The 27612-nt window shown below is 41.5% G+C and overlaps 2 protein-coding genes across 5 annotated transcripts in view; both read left to right on the plus strand.

The window, feature by feature from the left end:
- CASR (calcium sensing receptor) overlaps positions 1 to 17488 on the plus strand; it is a 63829-nt gene extending 46341 nt beyond the window's left edge. For 3 of the 4 annotated variants that reach the window (XM_032480284.1, XM_032480289.1, XM_032480296.1), the window contains 3 exons: positions 10274 to 10504; positions 13547 to 13670; positions 15113 to 17488. In XM_032480284.1, coding sequence (XP_032336175.1) covers positions 10274 to 10504; positions 13547 to 13670; positions 15113 to 16626 — 1869 coding nt within the window. In that variant the 3' untranslated portion in view covers positions 16627 to 17488. The remainder of the gene's footprint in view (positions 1 to 10273; positions 10505 to 13546; positions 13671 to 15112) is intronic. The other variant, XM_032480301.1, reaches the window with a different exon arrangement.
- Positions 17489 to 26582: 9094 nt separating this feature from the next.
- LOC102521266 (OCIA domain-containing protein 2-like) lies at positions 26583 to 27403 on the plus strand. The gene is given in 2 exon segments (XM_032480315.1): positions 26583 to 26740; positions 26742 to 27403. Coding segments are annotated over 2 exon segments (462 nt in total). The 5' UTR covers positions 26583 to 26675; the 3' UTR covers positions 27139 to 27403.
- The last annotated feature ends 209 nt before the right edge of the window (positions 27404 to 27612 follow it).

Below are 27612 nucleotides of genomic sequence, written 5' to 3' on the forward strand. Positions count from 1 at the left end.
TTGGGCTGATCCAGGCAAGACAGATAAAGTAGTTACCTCAAAGAAAATAAATGAGGTCACTAGATATAGCTTTGGATTCAAATTGCCATTTCAAACGCCTGAGCAACTGACTTCTGCAAAACTGATATTTAATTTGATTATGTGTTTAAAGCCTTGGGCTCAACTATTCTTTAGTCCAAGAATTAAGCTATAGTCAAGATGGGGACTTTCAGTTGCTTACAACAGAAAATCCAAATCAAACTGGCTCAAACAAAAGAAGGAACATTATTAGTAGCTCGTAATTCTGAAAATCTTGGAAATATTCCAGGTGTAACTAGATGCTCTCATCTTCATCTCTTGATGCCTTATTCCTTGGGGTTAGCAATTTTCAGCCTGCAGCAGCTTCAAGCACATTAAATCCTTACTGCTTGGCTCTCCTTACTTCCCAGGATCTCTTGTAAAAGTCCAGAAACTATTTCGATTGGCCAGTCTGCGATTACATAGCTATCCCTGAAGCTGGGAGTGAAGTCCTCCCAAACTACTTAGACTGAAAGTAAGAGTAAGAGTGGATCCCCACAGGGAAATCAGTGCTACTGCCAAAATGAGGAGGGAGGAAGAAGCAAGGTGGCCAAAGTAAAAAGTAGCCCCTGCACAGACACCTCAGCTGACCCTGGTACAGGCAAGTATGTGTCCTCCTGGCTCACACATGGTCTGGCCCAATTCATCCAGTTGAGGAGACAGATAGGAAAATAGAGTTAGAGTTATGGGGAGGAGTAACGTGTGGGCATGGGCCAAAGTGTCCTATGTGCTTGCCGTAAGTCTCCTTTAAGCCTCAGGAACTCAGGCAGTTGGGTGGGCATTCTGGTATTTAAGATCTTGTCCGTGTCTCTGTCAAGAGATGGACCAGCAATTATTCACTGTCATTATTGAGACCAACAAGGAAACCTGTCATCCGTACAATCCATACAATCTAATCCAAGTATCTCAGCCTGGAATTCCATTCTCACCTTCTGTCAATTCTCTTATAAGCCAGTCGGTCTGGCACCTCCCCACAAAGCCCTTGTGAGTTTTTGGCATAGCACCTCTGTTTAGATCATATCCCACACTGGAAGGGCCATCAGTTTTTGTCTCCTCTATCAATGTCCACTGCAAACTTTTAACTGTTTCAAAATTTGCTTTCTCCTGGAAGTATTTTCATATCATCCCCATGTAAACTTTCTGACCATTCTTTCTTCCTCATTTTTACCATTACATATGTCCAGTTTAAACTTTCATAGCTCTTCAGTTGACTGAAATAGTTTCTTATCAATTAAACTTCTGATTAAACAAAGTTAATCACAATTTCTTTTTTTGTTGTTGTTGATCTTTTCTCTCCCTAAAATTTATCAATCAGCTCATATGCCTTAAAAGTAACACTAACAGGTAACTTAAGAGCGCACAATGCACAATTCCCTCCTGACCCCCACGGAGACCCCAAGCCCTCCTCACACTGCTCCTCAGCTGTCTCTTCATTCCAACTCTTCCACTGTGCTCTGAGCTTCATAAGAGCAGGAACTATGTCTGTATTGTTCAGCATCATGTCCAGAACACTTGGCACCTGAATATGTGTCAAATGAATGAATGAATAGCAACCTAGCTGATTTGACCTGCCAACACAAGCTAGAGTCCTGTGCAGAGAATTGTTCAACCCAATAACCCATCTTTAAATCAATCACCCTGGCCGGGATATTCTAGGCTCTGATTGGAAAAGCCTGTGTCCATACCCAGCAATCAAATGTAAATAGAACATTGTGTAAGTAAGCATGGAACCACTTGCTTCCTTCTCTCAGGATGATGGCACATGAGGCATGCTTCCTGCTTTCCCCCACCAACCACTCACTAGTCAAAAAACAGGTGTGCATGATGAAAGAACCATGGTGATAACAGAAGGCAAATGGAATCAATCTTTCCAGGAATGGCTGGTACTGCTGGGGTTTGGAGGAAGGGGATGAATACAGAGCCAGAGGAGATGGAGGGGAGATAAGAAAAGATGACTGAGGTTAGAGAAGGGAATGGGTCCTGGTTCTTTTCAACACTCTTAGCACAGGAAGTGGCCAGGAAGCAGTAGGCTGCTTATCTGTGTGAACTGTCCTTCGTTATATGGGTAAATGGGGTTCTTTGTGCACTCCCTCCCATTTTCCCTTTGTGCTAAGAAATGATGTCCTGTGTAAGCATTGGAAATTCTAGTTTCTAGTCTTTGGCTTAATTCAGTTGACCCTTAGAGTATGTAACAAGAGGTGATTCCCATTTGTGCTTACAATGAGCAATAGTTTGACTTCTAAATCCTTTAGAGGAAATACCCTAAAAGGCCACAAGATGGAAATATTACCACATGAGAGCTAATATGTGGGCCTCTAAGTGTATGCATGTTATACGCGTTTGTCCCTCTTTTAGTATGTCTTTCTCAGTGCTTAGTTTTTTTTGTGAGCCTGTGTCTCTTTGTATATTATCTTACATGTTTAAATTAAGTCTTTCTTTTAACTTTTTTCCTTTCTCTCCCTTTATTTATTTTTTTCTTTCTCCTCAAATTTCTCCCCAAATAAAACAATTTATAGGCATATGATACAGAGTTAAAATCTCAAGTATAATTTTGTATTTTCTTTTTTAATAGAGATATTAATTTCTTCTTTTAAAAGTCTGAAAGAAGAATGTTCTCTCCAGGGGGGAAATCTAAATTATTGTGTAGCTTGTGTCACTTTTTTGTGGGTCAGTGAATTTCAATTTAAAGATTTCCTATCATTGCTTTTAAGGGTGGAATGGTTTCCATCACTACCTTCCCTGTTATGCAGGGTATTATGCAGAAAATCAGGTACAAGTCAACTTGCCAAAAGAGATATTAAAGATGCCTAAAGAGATGAATTAGTAAACAGATAACTGATTATTAATGGACAAGGCACAAATTTTGACTGGAAGAATGCAACACTCATGTGATTTCATTTATACACCTGCTGTAACGATGAAACACTACAATATTGTGCAGATTAGGACTTGAAGTAAGGAGGAAAATAAAGGACAGTCATTTGAGATAGGTCTTGAAGGATGGATTAGGATGTGTGGAAAGGATCTATTCCTTAAAGGAAATGTCAAATGCAAAGGCAAATACATACAGCAACACTGGTGAATCACAAAAACATGCTGAGCAAAAAAATCCAGACTGAAAAAACAAGAGTACAAAGTGTATCATGCAATTTATATGATATTCTCTCTCTAATGATAGAAAGAAAACAGATCAGCGGTGGCCTAGGGATGCACATGGGGTGAGAATTTACTTGGAAGGGACATCAGGGAACCTTTTGGGTTGACGGTAGTGGTGGTTACACAGGCATATACATTCACCAAGACTCAGAACTATACTCTTAAAATGGGTCCATTTCATGATATGTAAACTATACCCTCAGTCAGGCTGATTAAAAATGGAAAACAGTAGAAAGTCCCCAGGGTGGGGAAGTGCAGGTCATGCATCGAGATCTGGGTGCCATTCAGGGTGGACCACGTTTCCAATTATAGCTTCTTCTATTACCATGTCTCTACCATCCCATTTTTAAAGTATGTCCAACCTAAATGGTACACTAGACAACCTGTTATAACTAGAGATAGATAACCTGATAGACAGGCTGTTTAATCAGACTCCTACACCTTTGCAGGTTGCATTACAGTCTCATGGTTGAGAATTTGGACTCTCGAAGCCAGACTAACTGGATTTAAATCCCAGTTGCTACCTAACAGCTGTATGGCCTTGAGTGGTCACTCAGTGTGCCTGTGCCTCCCTCTCCTCATCTGAAAAATAGAGATAGTGAAACTTACTAGTTTAAGGGGGAGGGTATAGCTTGGCGGTGGAGCACTTGCTTAGCCTGCATGAGGTCCGGGGTTCAATCCCCAGCACCTCCATTTAAAAAAAAGAAATGTATTAGTTTATTATGAGAATGACATAGTATGTATAGTTAATATGTATAGAGTGCTTAGGATACTGCCTATACATAATAAACTATTTTTAAAAATCTATTTTGGCCTTTTTTAATTTTAAAAAGAAAAGAAAGGCTCATCCCTCATGCAGTTAGTCTGAGTTACTTTGTTACAGCTAATTGAATAATTCTGGTTCTCTCTGTATTAAGAGACTTCCAGACCTACATTTCAGGTGTTGGTGGCATCCCACTGTCATCATTCTTACATGGAACAGTGATGTTGGGACTGACCCCTTCTCTTCAGAAAATTCCCTGCTGTTACTTCAACATTATTACACTATGGTGATTCCAACTTTCCTTTTCCTCAAGAAAGTGCTGGAAGTTTTATAATCCATTTATTCCATGTGTTGAATGGTTACTGAGAATTAAATGTACACCTATAACCGAAAACACGACAAGCAAAATATAATACTGAGCTGCCACTTTCTAAAAAAACCACAAAGGAAATATTTCCCCAGAAAAGCCCAAGAATCTTCTTTTTCCTTTGTGAAGAGAAAGTTAGTATTTTATCCTATGAAAACTATGATTCTTCTGATACGTCGATCCTCCCACTCTTAAGGTAAAATCTTCCAGCACAGTTTATAAAAGTTCTAATATTTCCATTTCCTTGGTTGCCAGTTTGTTTGAATCTCAAGGTTTACTTTTTGAATCAGAAGAAAACAACTTAGGTTACATTTATACCTCAAAGAGAGAAATTGTGTTAGCCCTTAATCCCATGGTATAATTTTAAGTATTCTGCTTTTTAATATGCAGGTTTAAGTTCAGCCAATTATATAAAAGCCTAATTTTTATGATGCTTAATGGTAAGATTTTCAAAAAGTGAATCCTAAGTCTTTTCACTTTATCTGAAAAATCTTTTGTTTCTTGCTTATTTGTTTTTGAGTATAGAACATAGATGTTTATGTTTTCAGTCTGAATCTTCAAGACTAGTTCAGCCCAATTGCACTGGCTAGAACCTCCAGTAAAATGTTGTATAGGTATAGTGAGAAGGGACATTCTTGTTCCTGATCTTAGGGGGAAGGCATTCAGTCTTGCACCATTAAGTGTGGTGTTAACTGTAGGTTTTACATAGATGCCTTTTATAGAGTTTAGAAATATCCTTTTTATTTCTAAATTATTGAGAGCTTCTTATCAGGAATGGAAGTTAGATGTTATCAAATACTTTTTTTGTATCTATTCAGATGATCATCCAGTTTCTCTTCTGTAGCATCTTAATGAAGTCAGATGTTAAACCAACCTTGCACTCCTAGGATAAACTCTACTTGGTTACAGTGTGTTTTCCTTTTTGTAACCAGAGAATTTGATTTTCTAAAAGTTGGTCAAGAAAATTTGCTTCTATATTCATAAGGGATATTGGTCAGTAGTTTTACTTTCTTATAATGTCTCTTCTAGTTTTGATATCTGAGTAATTCTAGTTTCATAGAATGAGTTGGGAAGTATTGCCTCCTTTTCAATGTTCTGGAAGAGTTTGTGGAGAATTGGCATTACTTCTTCCCAAATATTTGGCAGAATTCATCAGTGAAGCCACTTTGGGCTGGATTTCTTTGTGGGAAAATTTTGAACTGCATATTCAATTTCTTTCATAGATAAATTTATTCTCTTTTAACTTTTAATACAGATACCACATTGACCTTATTTTTCTCATCTGTCCTCAGACTGGTGAAAACCTCATCATGGACACCATTTGACAAACCTGACAGTGTTGGTTTAATGTCTACTCTATTAACCTAACATTCAATAGACATTAGTTTGAGTAGCCATTAAAATTCAGACCCTCTGCACATCATTGGGAATACAGAAAGGAATAAGACAGCACCTGCTTTAGAGGAGTCTGTCTAATAAATTGTGGGTATAAAACTTGTAGGCACAAAGATTCCAGGGTGCTTTCTTTTCTGAATAAGATGTTTGCGCTACTGACTGTTACCTTCTACCTGTCTGTAATCCTGTTTGAGGCCAGAGTTGCCATGTCTCATTAGTAAATTCTCAACACTTAAAATGAGTCATATACTTAAAATCCCTTTTCATACCTTCTTTTTTGTAACAGCTTTATCGCGGTATAAGTCACATGACATGCAGTTCACCTTTAAAGTGTACAACTCTGGTTTTTTCATATATTCACTGAGTTTTAAAACCATAACCACAATTAACTTCAGAACATTTTCACCATATCAAAAAGAAACCTCATACCCTTTAGCTGTCACTCCCTTCTGCCTCACCCCCACCTCCCTTCTTAAATAACCACTAATCTACTTTTTGTATCTATATATTTGGACTTTTTATATAAATGGAATCAAAATATGTGGTCTTTTGTGACTGACTTCTTCCACTTAGCCTGTCTTCAGGATTCATCTATGTTGTAGCATTTATCAGTACTTCATGTCTTTTTATACATCCAGTATCCCATTGTATGAATACAACACATTTTATTTACCCATTCATCTAATTGGTGGGCATTTAGGTTGCTCCCACTTTTGAGTTACTATGAATGATGCTGCTGTGAACATTCTAGTAAAAGTTTTTGTGTGGACATATGTTTTCATTTTCCTTGGGTATACACATAGGAGTGAAATTGCTGGGTTGGATGGAAACTCTATGTTTAACTTTTTAAGGAAGTGCCAGATTATTTTCAAAAGTGACTGCACTATTTTACATCCCACCAGCATCGTATGGAAGATTCTGATTTCTCTACATTCTTTTCTCTCTCTCTCTCTTTTTTTTTAATGGAGGTGCTGGGGATTGAACCCAGGACCTTCTGCATGCTAAGCACATGCTCTACGACTGAGCTATACCCTCCCCCACTCTATATTCTTATCAACACTTACTGTTACCTGATCCTGTGCCTTTGGATAGGAAATCTAGCCTCTTTGCCTTGACTGCTCTTTGCCTATCAATTTTATTGCCTTTTGTTCTCACAAATTTTGAGAACTTTGTCTCTTCATTGCCCCCATAATACTTTATTCTTAGCTCGATATCTTTGCCCTTGTTGTACCCACTATTTTTAACACCTTTTTTTCCCTTTATCCTTTGCCAATCTACATTTCTACCTCAAGGCTTTGATGACCGTTTCAGCCCTGTGTCATTTCCAGCTCCCCTGAGTTTTATCTGTACTTGGAGTTGTTACCCCACGAGTTAGGCATTAACTGTGCTTTATCTTGCACTGTTTGCTATTTCACCCCATGTGTCTCATATCTTACTTCCCTAATCCATATGTAAACTCCAGGAGGACTATATTGCTGCATCTTGTGCTGCTGTAGCCAAGTTCAGGACACAGAGTGGATTTTCTATAAATATTTGTTGACTGATTGTAACAGTATACAAATCTAACCTTGTATTTATAATGAGTTTTTTAAATAGAAACTTTTAAAAAATGATTTTGATTGGTTCCCTTTTCTTTCCAGGCAGGATAGGGTTGAATTTGTTAGACTGTGCCAACAGCAATGCAGGTGGATTATAGCCAGTGATGATCTTTGAGTCACTTTCCTGTCCAATCTGACCAGTGTGGAAGATGGCCATTTAATTATGAAATGACCTTGTTTCAGTTCCCATTCCTATCCACCCACTGTGCCTGGAGAGTTTTATTGCAGAGAATCTGTAGACTGAGGAAAGGAGATGGGGAGTTTGTTCCCTGGCGTAGTAAGAACCAAGGAATTGACACCTGGTTAGGAGGAAGAAAATTTATGCTAACTACCCTAACTTTACTGCTATATATGCTTTTTAAAGTATTCTTCAGACAAGAATGATGCTTTTTAAAGAGTAGATGGGAAAAATGAGGTTCTGAGTGCTGCAAGAGGGGTCAGCCTTGTAGAGCAGAAAGAACACATGTTCCTCTAAGGGAAGGAGATGTATCAGGACCAGAATGTGTTAGGGTAGAGACAAAGGATGTACCCCACTGTACAAGAGGAGATCAGGTCATCCCAAGAGCAAGAGGGAGAAGGGAGGAGAGTTGGGGGTATAAGAAGGGAGTGTGTCTGGGGCACCACCACTCTACAGACTGTTTTAAGGGCTCAGTAAAAAATGAAGGGAAAAATGTAAGATTGATGACCACTCGGGAAGACTCAAGAGAATACGGGTGGCATGAACCCTTAGTAGGCTTCATTCTCCATCTTTTTTGAGGTTCGCTGAGTAGCTCTATCTGCAGAAAAGAAGAGCCAGTAGCAAGGAGTGAGGGATCACCTCCATCCTTGGGCCTGGGACAAAAGTCAGGATAGCCAGGGTCCACCAGGGTAGCAGTGAAGACACAAAAGGAGTAACCACACACAGCAGTCTAGGTGAGACACCCTGGGTGCCGTGCCTGTGCACACATGTGGCTGGCCACAGACTCTTTCCCCCAGCTCTTCCCAGAGCTGTTCATGAGCAAATTCAGATGACTCCTTTTCCTTATTTAATTTTCCTTACAATAAATGTTTATCTTAAAGTCAATACAGGGGAGAGGGTATAGCTCAGTGGTAGAGTTCATGCTTAGCATGCATGAGGTCCTGGGTTCAATCCCCAGTACCTCCAAAAATTAAAAAATAAAATAAAGTCTGTACAGATATAAACTGTTTAAAAAAAAATCAATATCATCTGTGGAGTGGAACATGAAAGGTGTCCTTTGTCACACAGATGGATAATAAGTGCTGGCCCAAACTTTTCCCCAGTGTCAGATTAGATGCTGGTTTTGTAGGTACCTTAAAACTAATGCTGAAAGGGAGAGGTATCTCTAAATATACTCCTGGAGCTGCCAAACCATGGAGCAGAGAGGAGTTCGTGTAGAGCTTGGAGATTCCCAGCAGCCTCTCTGGCCCACCCTCTCATCCCACAGGTGAGGAAGGGCACTCAGGGCCAGAGAATGAGAAAGCCCCGTGTGTCATGAGTATGGTGGGAGCCAGCACCCCGGCTCTCACCGTCTGCACTCCGTGTGTTTTACTCTCTTGGTACCTCCGTGACCCCTGACACTGGGCAGGTCCCGCATGAAAGATAAGTTGCCAAGTGCCCACCGCCTCCTCTTGATCCGAGTCAGGGGCACACAGGAAGCAGAGGCGGGAGCCTAATGATGCCACAGCGGAGCAGAGATGCTGCGAGCACAGACTTTGCACCACTGGCTAGCTGTGTGATCCTGGACTGGATACTTCTGTTTTCTGTGCCTTGATTGCTCCAACAATAAAATGGGGGTAATAGTACTATTTGCCGTGAAGATTAGATAATGAATATACACGTATTTAGCATTGCGCCTCAAAAGGAGTAAAATGACTAGTAAAGTTTATTAATTATTATCATTACTTGTTTTGTCAAAGGGCTTTGTGACCCATAAAAATTAATGGATTGGCCATGCTTATTACAATAATGGCCAGGGCTCCACTAACAGCCTCATTTCTTTCTTCCTTCCACCCCTCTCTCTGTGATTTTTGGCAGCAAAACACTTTCACAGAACCAGTAGCACAGGGAAAGATGGAACAGAGCATGACAGTACTTAGTGCCTCTGCTCTGTCCAAGCTCTTCTCAGAAAACACCAGGAACGGCTCTGGCTTACAAACCATGTCCCTCCTGGGCACCACTGGGTGATGGTGCACATGCAAAAGCCTTGATCTGCCCAGTGGCCATGGTGAGATGTACTCCTTTTCCTTTCCTGACTTCAAGAAAGTGTTTCTGTTACGGAAACGACAGGCCAGTCAAGAAACAAGCACCACTCGGAGGGTTGGAGTACTCAGATGTATTATGCCGGCGGGCTCAGAGGGGCTTCTGCTCCAAAGCTCTGAGCACCTCCAAGATGTGCGCATGAGGTTTTATAGGGTGAAGTACAAGCTTGGGGTATTAGGCCAATAGGCATGGAACAGCTTTAGCAGAAGCATTATCATCACAAAAGTGGAGGTGGGGAGGCAACAAACCAACATTCCAAAGCCAGATATGTATCTTTGAAAACCCAGCTGGCTAGCAAAAAACATGAACAGAAAACCAACACTAATTAACCTAGATTTACAAGTTAGTCTAGCAGAACTCAGATCTGTGAGTTATCTTGTTAGCCCAGCCCAGCCTCTCCTTCACATTCCTAGACCTGTGAGTTATCTTGTTAGATCAGCCCAGCTTTTCCTTCACATTTCGAGTACCAAGTAAAGTCCATAGCTTACCTGGGCTGTACCTAATACATGCAAGTACCTTGGTGTGAATTTTAAAAAGACTCCTCTTCCTCAAGTCATGTTCCTTCCTATTTGTTTGAAAAAGATAGTTTACTGTCTTTGTGCAGTGCACAACCTACACAACCATACGTGGCAGCCCTGTAGCTTGTATTCAGAATATTTATCTCTGTTCCTCTTTAGGTCCTGAAGCACCTACGGCACCTAAACTTTACCAACAATATGGGGGAGCAGGTGACTTTTGATGAATGTGGTGACCTCGCGGGGAACTATTCCATCATCAACTGGCACCTCTCCCCAGAGGACGGCTCCATCGTGTTTAAGGAAGTTGGCTATTACAACGTCTATGCCAAGAAAGGAGAAAGGCTCTTCATCAATGAGGAGAAGATCCTGTGGAGTGGATTCTCCAGGGAGGTATGCGCTGTCCATTAGGACACCAGATGCCTCCAATAAGGCAGAAACTGTGATGGGCTTTGGGAGGAACTTGGGCTTCACTGCTAGACTTCCGGAATCATGAATCCACTTCCCTCAACTCACTAACTGTATTGCCAGGGCTCCCTATGAAATCCATGAGTATTTAGTGTACAGAGGAGAATCCTTAGAACCTGAGCCCCATGCTTATTATATTGAAACAGTTTTGTTCTTAACAAATCTGACTCCTTAGCTGATAATAGTTTCCTTGATTAAAACTTTGCATTTGCCTTTCTATTAACACCTTTGAGTATCTTGGACCACTTTTTATAACATGAAAAAGATTCAACTTTATCAACCAAAAGCTTAAAACAAAAGGTAAAGTTTTTTGGTTTTGGTTTTGGGTTTGTTTTATTTTGTTTTGTTTTGTTTTAAGAATAAGAAAAACTAATGAAACTCAAGTAAGAACAGTGGCAATCTGTGGCATTTTAGCCTAGGGCTGCTCTCCAATTATTTCTAATAATTTGGTTTTTGATTTTTGTGGGTTTTCTATGTGAACAGTCATATCATCTGCAGTTTTATCAAAAATAACAGTTTTACAGAGGATGCTGCAGCCATCAAGCCATCAGCCATTGCAACCACCCCTGACTGTGCACCCTGAGGGGGGATTCAGGGTGAAGAAAAGCAGGATCCTGGCTGTAGATAGTTAAGTGCATATCAAAGGAAGGATTTCAATGAGCCCAGACTCTTGCATCTTCCCATACATTAAAAAAGTGCTAAATCCATTCATTTAAGGCATCTGTTTTTTCTTTAATCAACCATAATCTTTTGATGTTCTGACTACCTTGTTTTTGTTGCAAAAACTCCTCTAAATCCTGGCTCCTCCCTTACCTCTTCAGAGCAGTCCCTCAGAGCAATCTGAGAAACTGTTTTCTGGGCTTAAATCCTCAGAAAATTCCTCTGAATAGAACATAATTCTCAACTTTTAAACAATAAGTAAAGAAATGTTTTATTTAGCCCTTTCCAATATTTTTGCCCTTATTTTTCTTGTCTTGTGGCACTAGCTAGTAACTGCAGGGCAATGGATAATAATAGTGGTGATATTGGGCACCCTTGTTTTAAAGGAAATGCTTTTAATATATTATCTCATATAGAATGATGTTTACTCTAAGGATTTAATTTTTTTTTCAAGTTAAAGATATTTCTTCCTGTTCTCTTTCATTAAGTTTTTATCACTAGTTTGTGTTGAGTTTCATCAAATTTTTTTTATTCATTGATGATCATATTTTTCTGTTTTAATTTATTACTGCAGTGCGTGACACTTACAGGACTTTCTAATAAATTTGTTTGCATTCCTGGCATAAGCCCAAAATGACCATGATCATGGTGTATTTTCTTTTTTATGTCCTTTGAGTTTGCCTGTTCATTGTTTTAGTGTTTTTCATCTATTTTCAAGTAGTAGAAAATAGTTGTAGTCTTCCCATATCCTTTCAGATTCCTTACACTTTGTATGTACCTTCAGGACTTTGGTGGATTTTTGCTTCCAATCACCAGAACTTGCTGCTCTTTTTCAGAAGACTGCCTGCGGGCTAGTGGAACCCACCCTGCCCACGGGTTCAGTGAGGCAAAGGAGAGCCTCAGAAGAGCCTAGGAATTTACATGTCCCTGAGGTGACCCTTAAGCTTTGAGTGGTGTGGAAGTGTGAAAGCCCTAGTCCTGTTCCTCAGGTCAGGACAGTTCTGGGGCATAACCTGCAGTCCAGAGCTCCCCTGGGGGACCAGGCGGAAGCAGGGACTTCACTGGACATCACACCCTTGCTTGTCCTTCTGACTTCTATGTCCTACTTCCTCCATTCTCTATTCCTTTAGGAGGACTTTCTTCTTTTTTGTGAGGGAGGAAACTTCCTTTATAAATCACTTGGCCACAACTCGACTCAGCTCTGCTTCTGAAGACAACTTAAAATAATAAGATGGGGCTGTAAATTTTTTTTTCTTTTTCGTACTCTTCTTGTCTTGTTTTGGAATCAGGGTTATATTGGCCTTACAAGAATGAGTTAGAGGGTGTTCTTTTATCTTCCTAATCTTTGGTAGAGTTGGTTTAAGATTAGATTGATCTGTTCCCTGCAAGTTTAGTGTTACTTACCTGTGATGAACACAGGTTGATGGTCATCTCAGGTATGACTACACGGTGGGGAGGAAGTAAGAGGAGAGAGGAGTGTATAAGTTAGATATAGGTTATTGTCCCGGTCCTAGTTTTGGTTTGGGGTGGTAGATATTAAAAATGACTTACCCAAAAGTGGTTCAAACATGAAGAAGTAATCATGGAAAGGAACAAAGATTATGATTAATCAAATTCTGTGCACCTGAAGTCCACTAAGGAAATAAATTAATTTAATTAAATCTATGTTATCTGAAATTAATGTAGCTACTGCAGCTTTCTTTCAGTTAGTAATTACCTGATATATTTTTCTGATCCATTTACTTTCACCTCCTCCATGCCTGGCCTGTCTGCCTCACTGAGTTGCAAGATCTTGGAAATTACCCTGTAAAGCCTAAAATAAAATGGCAAGAATTGCAATTCACTGCAAAGTTCAGAGGCTCATTTTCAAACAGATTTCCCCTTGTCTCAGCATCTCCCCTTGTGACTCTCCTTCTGTGTGTAGGTCCATGTCCCTGTGTCTTTTAGTTTGTCTCCAAGTTTTACTTCCATGAAGAGTGAACAGATATCTCATTCTGGGACTTGCAGAGGATGGAAGGGGACACTATTTAAGGAGGATTTTTGTCACTGTGTAGACTCCCGATAATTAACCTTCCTAGAATCTCATTGGGGGGGGGGGTGCACCTGCACTTCCCATGGGAATCCCTGCCTTTCATAGATAACAGGACCAAGGACCTCTGGATCTTCCTATGCCTGGAATGGGCCTGGAGTCTACCGCACTGATTCTAGTGGCAGTGTTAGAGCTTCTCCCTCTTAACACGTGTAGGCGGAGCTGGAAGACTGATCCCGCAGCTGCAGCCCCTCACTGTTGTGCTTTCCATCCTCCAGGTGCCTTTCTCCAACTGCAGCCGAGACTGCTTGGCAGGGACTAGGAAAGGAATCATTGAAGGGGAGCCCACCTGCTGCTTTGAGTGTGTGGAGTGTCCCGATGGGGAGTACAGCGATGAGACAGGTAAAGGAGCAGGCCCTCACGGACACCATGCAGGGCTCTGTCCACTTCGGGGCCCTGGAATCAGCAAAGTCCCTGGAAGGGCTGGGCTGAAATGGTGGTTAGCAGTTTCTTTTTTTGTTGTTGTTGTTTGTTTTTTGTTCTTCCATTTGTTCAGTTTTTTTTTTTTTTTACAATTTTTTATTGATTTATAATCATTTTACAATGTTGTGTCAAATTCCAGTGTAGTAGCAGTTTCTCATTTAACAAGGAATGTGTGAGCATCATGCTGGGCTGGGCACTGAGCTGGGAGAGAAAGAGGAATGTTAGATGTCTCAGTAACACTGGAAAAGCTTACAGACACATCTGTTGCACATCTTTTTCTTACTTTGATACTGCTCTCCAATGTTGTTTTCTTTTTCTTACAGCTCAGTGACCCTGAACAGACAAAGTTCTGTCTGTTCCAGGCTCCAGAGTTAATAGGCATAACAGATTGCCTGCTGAGTGCCTGGCACTCATACTTGCTGTCTTACTTATGTTTTTCCTGTGCCTCAGTTTCTTCATCTATAAAGTGGGAATAATAATATTAAACCTATCTTACAGAGTTTGGGGGAATTAAATGAGTTAATATTGGTAAAGCACATGGTAAATTATTGATAAATATTTGTTAAATAAAAACTCTGATTGGCGTTAGAAGCACTCTATAAATATTAACTGTAATTGTTTTATCATTGTTATTAACTCATTTCATCTTCACCACAATTATGGGGTTATTATTGCCTCCATTTCACAGATGAAGAAACTGAGGCTCAGAATGGTTAAGGACCCTGACCAAAGTCACACAGCTAATAAATGGTAGGGCCAGGATTCCTGTCCAGATCTCTGACTGCAAAACTCCCCAAAACTGCATGCTGCTAGGGACACAGCAGAGACTTAATAAACATTTGTTGATCAAATGAGTCTGCAGCCTCCCTCACTAGAAAGCCATGGCACAGGTCGTATGTATGGAATACTTTGCCTTGATATAAGAGGAAGTCTGCTCTGGAACGTCTCCAAACCCCATCCTGATGTCCAAAATGAGTCAGGCTGAGCTTGAATCACTGTGAAAAGTTGATGGACAGTGCCATACCCCTAGTGTGCGGGGCAGCCACCTATCCAGCAAGACTGATCATTCTCTGCTACAAACCACCAGTAGGTAGTATTAAAGGAAACAAGTGGCCCCACTATGTACAAAGGAAAAAAATAATAGAACCAACAAAGATACATGAAATTAACTAGTTGTATTATTAAGCATAAGTCAGGGTTCAATACATTATTTGATAATGTAAAAATCACAATTATTTCATCAGTAAAGAAAATTGAAAGTGACTATATCCAATAACCTGTGTGCCCTCATCACCACATTCACACTCACAAATTTCACTCTATACTCCACAGTACTAACTCTTCACTGGGACATTTTACAGATGCAAGTGCCTGTGACAAGTGCCCTGATGACTTCTGGTCCAATGAGAACCACACTTCCTGCATTGCTAAGGAGATCGAGTTTCTGTCGTGGACCGAGCCCTTTGGGATCGCGCTCACGCTCTTTGCTGTGCTGGGCATTTTCCTCACGGCCTTCGTGCTGGGCGTCTTCATCAAGTTCCGCAACACACCCATCGTCAAGGCCACCAACCGAGAGCTCTCCTACCTCCTCCTCTTCTCCCTGCTCTGCTGCTTCTCCAGCTCCCTGTTCTTCATCGGGGAGCCGCAGGACTGGACCTGTCGCCTGCGCCAGCCGGCCTTCGGCATCAGTTTTGTGCTCTGCATCTCGTGCATCCTGGTGAAAACCAACCGCGTCCTCCTGGTGTTTGAGGCCAAGATCCCCACCAGCTTCCACCGCAAGTGGTGGGGGCTCAACCTGCAGTTCCTGCTGGTCTTCCTCTGCACCTTCATGCAGATTGTTATCTGTGCCATCTGGCTCTACACCGCGCCCCCCTCCAGCTACCGCAACCAGGAGCTAGAGGATGAGATCATCTTCATCACCTGCCACGAGGGCTCACTCATGGCCTTGGGCTTCCTGATCGGCTATACCTGCCTGCTGGCAGCCATCTGCTTCTTCTTCGCCTTCAAGTCCCGGAAGCTGCCGGAGAACTTCAACGAAGCCAAGTTCATCACCTTCAGCATGCTCATCTTCTTCATCGTCTGGATCTCCTTCATTCCAGCCTACGCCAGCACCTACGGCAAGTTTGTCTCTGCCGTGGAGGTGATCGCCATCCTGGCAGCCAGCTTTGGCTTGCTGGCCTGCATCTTCTTCAACAAGGTCTACATCATCCTCTTTAAGCCGTCGCGTAACACCATCGAGGAGGTGCGCTGCAGCACCGCGGCGCACGCTTTCAAGGTGGCAGCCCGCGCCACGCTGCGCCGCAGCAACGTCTCCCGCCAGCGGTCCAGCAGCCTTGGGGGCTCCACGGGATCCACCCCCTCCTCCTCCATCAGCAGCAAGAGCAACAGCGAGGACCCCTTCCCGCAGCCCGAGAGGCAGAAGCAGCAGCAGCCGCTGGCCCTGACCCAGCATGCGCCGCCGCCGCACGCGCGGCCGCCCTCCAGCCCGCAGCCGCAGCCGCAGTCGCAGCAGCAACCCAGATGCAAGCAGAAGGTCATCTTCGGCAGTGGCACAGTCACCTTCTCTCTGAGCTTTGACGAGCCTCAGAAGAGTGCCATGGCTCACAGGAATTCCACGCACCAGAACTCCCTGGAGGCCCAGAAAAACAACGACGCCCTGACCAGACACCAGGCGTTACTCCCGCTGCAGTGCGGGGAGGCGGACTCGGAACTGAGCACCCAGGAGACAGGCCTGCAGGGGCCTGTGGGTAGGGACCGCCAGCCAGAGATGGAGGACCCGGAAGAGATGTCCCCGGCCCTTGTAGTGTCCAATTCACGCAGCTTTGTCATCAGTGGCGGAGGCAGTACTGTCACAGAAAACATGCTACATTCGTAAAACGGAAGAAGGCCAGTCCAGGGAGAATTTAGAGAGGTTTCCTGGGATCACGTTCTCGCACAGGGATCAGGAATTGCCCCAAACTCCTTTCCAAGGAGGAGTAAGATACACCACACTCCTCGAACTTAGTTGCACTGTTGTATACGACAGTGAACTGACGAATGTTCCCTTTAAAATTTAAGAGAGGAGCCTTGTGCTTCTGTGGTTGGATTTGTCAGCGCACTGAGATCCCCATAGTCAGGTTTGCTGTTCACATCCCTCCCTCCATTCTCCTCCTCTGTTCTATCCAATTCAACAGCCAGAGATAAAGCCAAGGCTATAAGCTGCCCACCTACTCCCTCCAGTTTGGGGGTTTGTTTTGTTTTGTTTTTTGGTTTGGTTTTTGTTTTTAATATTGAAATGTCTCCCCTGAACGTTGCAGACGGCCTGGTCCAGAGACAAAAGTATGCAGAGCAACAGGACATCAGATTGGCCACCACTAGAGTTGAGCCTGAAAGACAGAATGTCACCAGTGATGCCCAGCACCTTGACAATGGGAAGAACTTGAAGTGTCTAAAACTGTAAGGTGAATGTATCCCCTCCTATTTATGAAAACCATAAAATATTTGGTCTCCTGTTTGCTGCTACTATCATGTGACATCTAGAAGGTTAGCATCTCTCCTGTACCTGGTTTTGTGCAGAATGTGATAGCAGTACCATGTTTAGATTCCAGGATCACAAGAATCACCTCAAATTGTTGGGAAGGGACTGCATGAATCCAATGAGCTATGTCTGTAATTAATATTGTGATATGTAGTTTTATCCTTAAGAAAATGCTTCTGTTATGATAGCCCATGGACAATATAAACTGAAAAAAAAGTCATGGTCTGCTTTATATAAGGCAGTATTATTGAGCTCCATTTCTTTACCCACCCCACTGAGCTAAGCCCTATGTGAGCCTTGTCGGGGTCCTAGGGGTCCAGAAGCTCCCCCTCTTCCCTGCCCCAAAGGCTTCCTGAAGCCAGATTCATGCCAGCCTCTGTGGAAAATAAGCTCCCAGTCATCAGCCTCCTACCAGTTGCTGGGGTAAGAAAATGGAGAGAGCTCTCACAGGGTGTTACCCTGGCACTCCACCCACCAAATACTGTAGCTACGTTCCCTCCAGCAGTGGGTAGGTACAATATTGAATGTTGAATGGCAGGAACAATCAGGCTTCAGAGCCAGAGAGACTAACAAGTTGGGTGACCATGGACAGGGCACCTTCACCTCACTCAGCCCCAGCTTCTTGTGTATAAAATGGGGGTAATAACCACTCTTTTCCTTCAGCACTCTTATGTGGATTAAATGAGGTAACTGTATATAAAGTCCTTTAGCAGGGTGCCTAGCACATAGTAAGCACTCAATAAATTTAGTTAATATTATTACTGACATTGAAATTTTTTTCATTTGTTTAAAATACAAAACAGCACTTATTTATTTACTATTCAGATTTTAGCCACAAGCCCATGGCTCACAGTAACTTTCTCCACAATAAGCCCAAGAACTCTGGGGCCCAGTTCAAGGGGTCCCAAGCAACATTACTCAGGGTGAAGAAGCCCAAAGTTCAGTCCCCCAAGGGCCCCACGCTCCCCCTGCCCCTGTGGTGCCAGCACCCAGACCTCCAGCACCAAGGGAAGAGCGCTCCCATCGGGCCGGAATTTCTCAGCTCACTCTAAATGCTGCTCTTTAGCCACAGCCAAGTAGAGCAGTCAGATCTACGTGAGGCCTTCAAGTTTACGGCTCCTGATGACTTCCTCCTCGGACCATTTTCTTCCAAACGGCCACCTTTCCATGACTTTTAAAGTGACTTGTGGAGATGACGGTTGTCAATTTAGATGAAAAGGCATTAGAGGCACCACGTGGGAGCACAAGTGGGGGGCACAGAGAAGGTCTCACACAGGAAGACCTGGTGAGGCTTCTGCTCCCGCCTGGGTCATGCCTCTGAGCAAGACCCAGAGCTGAGTGAAGACTTACATTGAATATTTTACTTGGGACTTTTAAAAAAGGTTGAAAGTTTGATGGCTTGATTTTTATTTTATTGATCAAAATAGCTACGTGGAAACAACTGCTTTACTGTGCAAAATGCCACACGCTCGTCCTTACCCCATTTGAGCTGGACGTGCGGCTCACCCTCACGGCTGAGCTGGAGGAAGAGGCTGGTCAGGGAAAACACGCCATTTACATGGAGCGTCACCTCACCCAGTGCTTGCAAATAAAGTCATCTCTCTCGATGTTCTTGTCAGAAAAGGAGACTCTCATTTGTACATAGCAGGCATAGCTCTCAGCACAAAATCGGGGTGTCAAATACGAACCTTCGTTGTTTTTCTTTAACAACCTAGTTTCTATCTCAGATTCCCATTCAGCCTAATGACAGAAACTTCATCTTAGTCAAACTGGGGTTTTCTCAGTAACTTCAGAGTTTTCTGAATCAATGTAGATTTCTGGGGTTCAGTTCAGAGGTTTCTTCCTCACCCTTCCAGGAAGGTTTTTGTAATGGAAGGAGGTGGGGTTCCCCAGACAGCTGCAGCTCCTGTTGACGCCTCTGAGCCTCTGAGAACATTCTTACCACCCTCAGTGATTGTAATGCCTCCATGCTGGCAGCCTCTCAAGCATCGCATCCACGTGGCCCCCAGTCATGGAATCCACAGTAATTTTCACAGCTGCATGACTTTGTCCCAACCACAAGGCCCCTCCCAGGCCCACCAGATCCCCCATGAGAAAGGACTGGGGCCTGGAAATTACCAGGCGGCTCTCAGGCCCCTCCACTGCTGCGTCTGCTTGACGGCTGCCTTCCCAGGATGCTATGGAGAACTCAAGGAGACTAACAAGCTTCCAAGGTGCCAGAGAGGGAACAGGGCATGATGCTCCAAACCTGTAGAGGCCTTTGTGGAGGACTGAGCAATGGCCGCCCAAAGGTGCCCCCATCCTAATCACCAGAGCCCATGATTATGTTATGTTACATGGCAAGGGGGATTAAGGTTGCAGATAGAATTAAGTTTGCTAATCAGCTGGACCTTGAGACGGCAGATTATTGTGAAGTATCCAGGTGGGCCCAAAATAACGACGTCTCCTTGAAAGTGGGAGAGGGAAGCAGAGGAAGCCATGTCAGAGCTATACGATGTGAGGAGACTCCACTAACCGTTGCTGCCTTGGAATGTGGAAGGGGCCACAAGCTAAGGAATGCGAGCTTCTAGGAGCTGGAAAATGCAAGGAACCAGCTGTCCCCTAGAGCTTTCAGAAGGAACCAGCCCTATCAACACCTTGATTTTAGCCCAGTGAGATCTTTTTTGGACTGCTGACCTCCGGAACTGTAATAAACATAGGTAAATAAATAAATAAGTAAAGCATGATAAATTTATGTTGTCTTGAGCCACTGGGTTTATGGTAAATTTTTTTACAGCAGCAACAGGAAACTAATACATACAGTGTTTTTATTGTCATCTCCTTCCCTGAGCTCAGCTTTGCTCAGAGAGCAACACCTGCTCTCAATCTAGTCTCTCCTCTCCAACTAGCTCCCTCTCTGTCCTCCCAGAACAAAGTTCTGTCCCTCCAGTCTGTTTGGGGAGGTATAAACCTTGTTTCCTGAGTCTTTCTGGGCCTTGGTTTTAGATAATTAACAGCCGTGTTCTCCCAATGCATTATCTCTTAGTAGCAGAAACCTGAAAAACAGTAGCTTTGAACTAAGTAGTTTTGTTTTCCTCTTGCATAAAAGAAGTCAGAAGTTTTTGGAAAGATTCTTTAGAGTCCGTTGGCAATGGGAAATTATCTTTCTTTTGAAAATAAAAATGAATTATTTAGTTATGAAGGATTTTCACTCAAATGAAAGAACTTCCTAGAAGAGTCTAAGAATTTACATCTGGAACTTAGCAGGTTAACAATCAGCATGTAACATTTCACTCTGAAAGCCCCTGTGATCATCAAAACTTTTCTAACTGTGTTAGTTTTAATTTGGGGGAAATTAGGCCTGCCCTATCTCTGTCTCCAAAAGTTGCATTTCAGGACAGTGTTATTTCTCCTCTTGGCCTGGCTAAAGTCATAGAAGCTGGAGGCTGGCTCTGCACAGAGCTGGAACTTCCCCTTGCTCACCTCCTGTGTTTGACCTCATGGGTGTTGGATGAGCAACGGAACATCAGTAAGGGGTGCTGGTTAATCCCTGGAGGAGGTGGCCTGCATTGGTCTGAGCCTGGCTGGTCATTTCAGGAGTCTGTTGAAGACAGAGGCAGCTCCCAAAGGTGGGTGGAATTAGAATAGGTGGAAAGAAGTTGTTATAGTGAGATCACTGGTCTCCTGGGGACCCTGTATTTCCTGTCCCTCATCATGGAAAAGTACAAGGGGTTGGAAGAGAACTTTGAATGAACTTTGCTGTTACGCAAGAAGTGAGGTAGGAATCAGGGATAAAAGTACAGGATAGGACCAGTCATGGAAACAGAGGTACATTCCAAGCATAGGGAGAAGAATTTTAGCTTTGATGGGAACTGCTCAGCCAGTGTCATAAGAAGTGAACCACTAAGAGCAGCCAGGCAGGGGCAGGAAACCGGGCAGAACCAGCATGAAAGTGCAGTCTGGGAACTGGAGGAAGTGTGACCCAAGCATCAAGTGGGGCAAGGGGACCTTCTCTGCTGCTGGAATGACCACCACATCCCTCCCTCCCCTGGGTCTTGCACTAGCGTGGAGGGAGTTTGGAGTGGAGGTCGGGTACCTGTTTACATCAAGAGCTGGACTGGAGGAAGAGGGAGCGATGGAGGTAACATCATAAGCTGCTTCCCTCTGATATTTGGACATTGGCTGTCTGGACAATCAGCTAGAGTAAGAGGCTAGAGCCAATATAAGGAATTAACTCTGAGTTCCCAGCACAAGGAGGACAAATGCTTGAGTATAGTGAAAATAGGTAAGAGATCAAAGCCAGAGAATAATTCTCAGAGTCAGTACAGGATTTGATCCCTGACAAAAGCATCAGGAAATGTGTTTGGAAGAATGTGTCTATCTGTCCTTCTGTCTAATGGCCTGGAGACAGATACACAATCGTTTAATAGTGACTACGTCTGGGTGTTAAAATTAGGAATGATTTCTTCTTTTAAATATTTTTCTGGGGTTTTTCCATTAATTTCTTTCCAGGAGCATGATTTATAGTAAAACAAGGAAAAATCTGTTTCTTGGATTATCCAATGTGATGATAGTATGGTCATGTTTTTTGTTTGCTCTTTTTTTTTTTTCTTTTTTTCTTTTTATTTAGAGATCATTTCACACTTACCGAAATTTTGCAAAAATAAGTAGTACAAAAACACTTGTACCCCTTCTACCCAGATTCATTTATTATTAACATTTTACCCCATTTGCTTTGCTGTAGACACTGTGGTCATTTGACAAAACATGATGCACACTGACGTATTTATGGGGGAAATCATACACATGACATATTTATGCCTGGAATTTGCTTTAAATATCACGATGGGGGAGAAAATAAGTATTCAGGGAGAAAGATAAGAAAGAAGAGAAGAAAGTTAATGGTTGTTGGAGCTGGGTGATAGGTACATGAGGCTTCATTTTTCTATTCTTCCTATTTTTTGTGTTTCTCAAATTTCCATAATAAAAATTAATGTTAAAAACCAGCCAAAGGATAAAAAAGAATTCACCAGTCAAAAGATTTCAGTAATTTGAATGGGAGAAGTCAGTCCATCAAACACACAAACAAAAAGAACCTGAAAGTCTGCCAAGCAGCTAAAATTTTAATTGAAAAGCAAAAAAATAAATAAATAAATAAATGTAAGACCTTTATAACAGGGTTCAGAAAACAACTCTTTAGAGCATATCAGAAAGGCCTTCTTGGAACTTGGTGAAAGACAATTCTTCCGGATTTCATGTGATCTATTATGATCTTATCCTTGGATGAACCTGCTGTGGGCTGGTTCAAGTTTTCTGGATTGTCCTTGAGCAACAGGTTTAACAGATCCCTCTTCATTTTTGTGCTAGTAATTTTTCTTTTTTTTTCAACATTTTTTATTTATTTATAATCATTTTACAATGTTGTGTCAAATTCCAGTGTAGAACACAATTTTTCAGTTATACATGAACATATATATATTCATTGTCACATTTTTTTCTCTGTGAGCTACCATAAGATCTTGTATATATTTCCCTGTGCTATACAGTATAATCTTGTTTATCTATTCTGCAATTTTGAAATCCCAGTCTATCTCTCACAGACATAGAATACAAACTTGTGGTTGCCAAGGGGGCAGGGGGAGAGATAGTAATTTTTCTTTTATGTGTAGATTCCCAAAGAAAGAAGCCAACAGGCAGCAAAATTAATTAGTACCCACGTGTTCTGGCTGCATGAGACCCCCTGGCCATGTGCAGGTAGGCCTGCACCCAAGGGACAACAGACACACTGCTGAGGGCCTGCAATGCAAACAGGAGAGTCCAGATGCCCAGCACCCAGGGGATGGCTGAGGAAATTACTCTTATGAGCCCATTGCAGGACAGTCCACTCACAAACATCAGATATGACAGGCATGTGCACGCGGTCAAAGCATGTAATCAAGTTTAGAAGTGATGTTAAGGGGGAGGGCAAGACACAGAATACTATGTCCACATGGAATAACATGAATGAAGTTTCATTGAAAAGGATACAGGGGGAAGATGGGAGGAAAACAATGCACTGTTTGCTTCTTTCTTTTGTAAAGTCACATAGCTTCATTGACATGACACTGGTGGGAGTGAAGGGGAGAGAAAGAGGAAGAAACACAGTCTTACCTGAGGCACTTGGCTAATAAAGCCAAGATTACAATGGACAGTAGATTGGAAGAAATCACTCATAGACCAAATCCACCCGAAGTCTTGACTGGATAGGTAATGGACAGAGTGACTCCATTTCCCTACACTCTGGCCAATAGTAAGTGATCTTAGATAAGGTAGAAGGTAAAACATTCAAAGAATAATTTTTAAAATCACTTTGCTATACAGATGTGGGAAGTAAACTGAAAACTAATTATGAAACAAAATGTTGTTAGTATTCCTCAGTGTCTCCAACCAGCTTCTTAACCCTCCTCCCCTCCCCCAGGATGCCAGTGAAGGCACCAGCCATCTCTGCCCTGGACTTCCACAACTGTGACCATCATACTGAATAAGTGAGACTCCAGAACCTCACTTTTAGTAAAGTGTTAAGTCTTGGCAGTACACGAGTCTGGGTGTCAACAGCACGATCTACCTCAGATCTGATTTGAACAGATAACCCTGGAGATGCGTGTGACCCTCACCTACGTTTTTGGACTCTTCCCGCACCTCGAAGTAACAGAAGAAGATAACTAGAATTTTAGATGTTGAACTGAAGTGATTTATGTGATTTAAGCTATTTGGATTCTCTTAATTAGAGTCAAAGAAAAAACAACTCCCTTATCAAAATCAAACAAAACCAGTAAGTGAAGCAATCCGACTTCAGATGTATCAGATAAGGCAGTATTTTAAATACAGAAAATTTTAATTAAATTGGCATATTTAAGACTGAAAAGATAAAGTGGGCACAAACCAGCACTATCCTCAAGAACCAAATTGTGGATCTACCTGGTTATCAGAGTGTAATTTTGTAATAAAATCCTTCTAATGCCTCTTTTATTAAATTCTCTGGAATAGGGTTTGACATAGGATCACCTTTTACTAAATTTCAATGCAAAACAAATAAACGTATAAGGTTGTAGGGTATTAAAAGGACCCATGTGAGTAACTAACAAATCTTTGTCAGGTCACTTCCTGTTGGAGGCAGAATAAAGGCCCCCAGTGATGTCTATGACATAATCCCCAGATCCTGTGAATATGTTATGTTCTGTGGCAAGGGAGAATTAGGTTGTATATGCAATTAAAATTGCTAATCAGCTGACACTGAGGTAGGAAGAGTACCCTGAATTATTCATATGGACCCAATGTAATCACAAGGGTTCTTATAAATGAAAGAGAGAAACAGGAAAGTCGGGGTCAGAGTCAGAGGTTTGAAAATACTACTCTGTATAAAATAAATAAGCTACAAGTGTATGCTGTACAGCACAAGGAATAAAGTCAATATTTTATAATAACTTTAAATGGAGTATAATCTACAAAATTATTGAATCACTATGTTGTACACCTGAAACTAATATAATATTGTAAATCAACTATGCTTCAACTAAAAAAAAAAAACACTATGTATAATTTTTTTTTTAAGAGAGAGCTTTGAAGATGCTATGCTCCGGCTTTGAAGATGGAGGAAGAGAACATAAGCCAAGGAATGTAGGTGACCTTTAGAAGCTGGGAAATGTGAGAAGTTTCCCTTAGGGTCTCCAGGAAGGAATGCAGCCCTGCCAACACCTTGCTTTTAGCCCTTTTTGGACTTCTGACCTCCAGAACTGCAAAATAACAATTTGTGTTGTTTGAAGCCACTATAGTTGGAGTAACTTATTACAGTGGCAATAGGAAACCATTACACTTAACTTTTCTAATCTGTCAGTGGGGGGTGGGCTTTCCTGCTCCAGCATTCTAGGTTGCAAGTTCCTCCAGAACCATGAAAGAATCAGTCTTGCAAATGATTTTGTGGCTTCAAATCACTGCAACTTCTGAAAACTTTCACGTGGCAATAGGAATTGGTTGTCATAAAGTTAATTTGACAATATGCTCTTAGAATTGAATGACACTACAAGGAAAAGTCAGGCAAAAGTCCTGGTTACTTCAAAAAGTCAATGTAATTTTTTAAAGGCCTTTCTAGATTATAAAATTCTAATTAGTAACCAAAAGTAATGAGTGAAACTTGAATTTGAGGGAAATTTGGGAAATGAGAATATGGATTGGTTATTAGATGAAATTAAAGAAGTATTGTTAATTTTCTTAGGGATGGCAATGTAGTTATATAGAAGAATGTCCTTATACTTGGGGGATGCCAGATGAACTGTTTAGAAGTAAATGGTCATAATATCTGCAACTTACTTTTAAATGTTTCACAAAAAAAAATAGATACATTAAAATATATGGCAAAAATATTAATTGTTTAATCTGAGTGGTAGCATGGGGTGTTTATTGCACTATTTTTCTGAATGTTTAGAAAATTTTTAATAAAAGTTAGATATTTATTTTTATACATTTAAACTTTATGTTTGTTGAGCTATTAGCTCAAAACTTTACATTTTAGCTTAAATGCTCTCTGTGCATAGAACTTTCCTCCTAAAATTTTTTTAAGAACTCAGATTTGTGGCTAGAATGTGGCAAGATAAGTACCAACATATGTAAAATAGTTTAAATGAGTTTCCAGTTAGAAAGCTGATGGGAAAAAAAGTGATGTCATTCTATGAATCAGTGGAAAGTTACTGCTCTCTAATTGAAGAAAGTAACCTGGTGGACTGGGGATTTTTGGTCTCAGCAGGTCAGAGATTTCATTTCTTGATTTTGCCAACAGAAGGAATAAAAGTGAAACTCTGAAAATAAGAAATGAAAACCTATGGACAAGTAAAAAAAGGCAGGCACAAAAATTATTCCCTGAACCCCAACATTCTGGAACCAGTGGCAGAAAGAAATTGGAAGAAATTTGTGTTACCCAGTTTCCTATGGACATATTACTAGAAGAGAACATCAGAAGGAATTAAAGAATTGCATTCTAGTCAGTCCATAGATAAGAGAATTAGCTAACAATAGAAAGAAAAACACATTTTTTATAGTTTAACTATATATGATTGGTCAATACTGATTTCCGATAAAACAATACATAATAATTTAAAGTTTTTATTTAAACATGCAAATAATCTTCATTTTTATTTGAAAAATATACAGGTAAAATCTACAATGAATTTAAGAAGAAAATTGAAATTTGAGCTCGTGAATGGCATATCCAAGATATCTGCTACCACCTAGTGGACAATAGTTGAATTACAGGAAAAGCTTGCAGTGAGCTGGTTAAGGGGAAACTAATTCAAAATTCAAAATTCTGGTTCTCTGGAGAAGAAAGCTCGCGAAAGAGAGACATCGGGTCAACAAGGAAGCTGAGTCCACTCAACTAGAAAAGAAGCAAAGCCATCATGGCTTCAGTGTCTACTCATGGAAACCAAAACAAAGGTCCCCATTTGCCACCACCAAGCAAGCAGTCTGTTGTTTTGTCCAAAATCGAAACTGCACATCCACAGAGCAGAGATTTCAAAGATTATCCAGGAATGTCAAGAAGAAAGTTTCTGGAAGAGAGCTCTGCCTTTTTCTCTCATAAGCATGCTTGTCACCCAAGGACTGGTCCACCAAGGTTATTTAGCAGCTAATCCAAGATTTGGATCATTGCCTAAAGTCGCACTTGTTTCTGTCTTGGGATTTGGCCTTGGAACGGCATCGTACATAAGAGAATGCCAGAGTAAATTCCACTCCTTTGAAGATCAGCTGCGTGGGGCTGATTTTGGTCCAGCACATAACAGGCACTGCCTGCTTACCTGTGAGGAATGCAAAATAAAGCATGGATTAAGTGAGGAGGGACGTTCACAACCTTCGGCTTCCTAAACTCTGTGGCTGTGGCTTTTGAAGTTTCTAAAAACCTCTGAATTTGTACACATTTAAAATTTCAAGTGTGCTTTAAAATAACATACTTATAGTGGAACAGAAACATTCTGATTTTTCTCACTCTATTGAAATGCTTTCAGTGTTAATTCTCAATTGACTTGAGCATTACATGTTTTTCTGCTACTTAAGATCATGTTGGGAGCATTCACACACCAAAAGAAATAATGTCGCACTCTTGCTTGCTTACAGCTAATTAAAAGAATTAAGAGACGTAAAACAAAGAAAAAATTCTGGTTCTCTGAAAAACTAACAAAAATCAAACGAAATCAACCAAATACTAAATGACAAAAGAAAAATAACCATCAAAACAGAATTTTTAAAGTCATAAGCAACTACTTTGCACATCACTATGCAAATACATTTGAAAAATTAGATGAAATGGATAATTTTCTACTATAATACAGTCTATCAGAA

This window comes from Camelus ferus, chromosome 1, assembly GCF_009834535.1.
Source record: "Camelus ferus isolate YT-003-E chromosome 1, BCGSAC_Cfer_1.0, whole genome shotgun sequence".
Lineage (NCBI taxonomy): Eukaryota > Metazoa > Chordata > Mammalia > Artiodactyla > Camelidae > Camelus > Camelus ferus.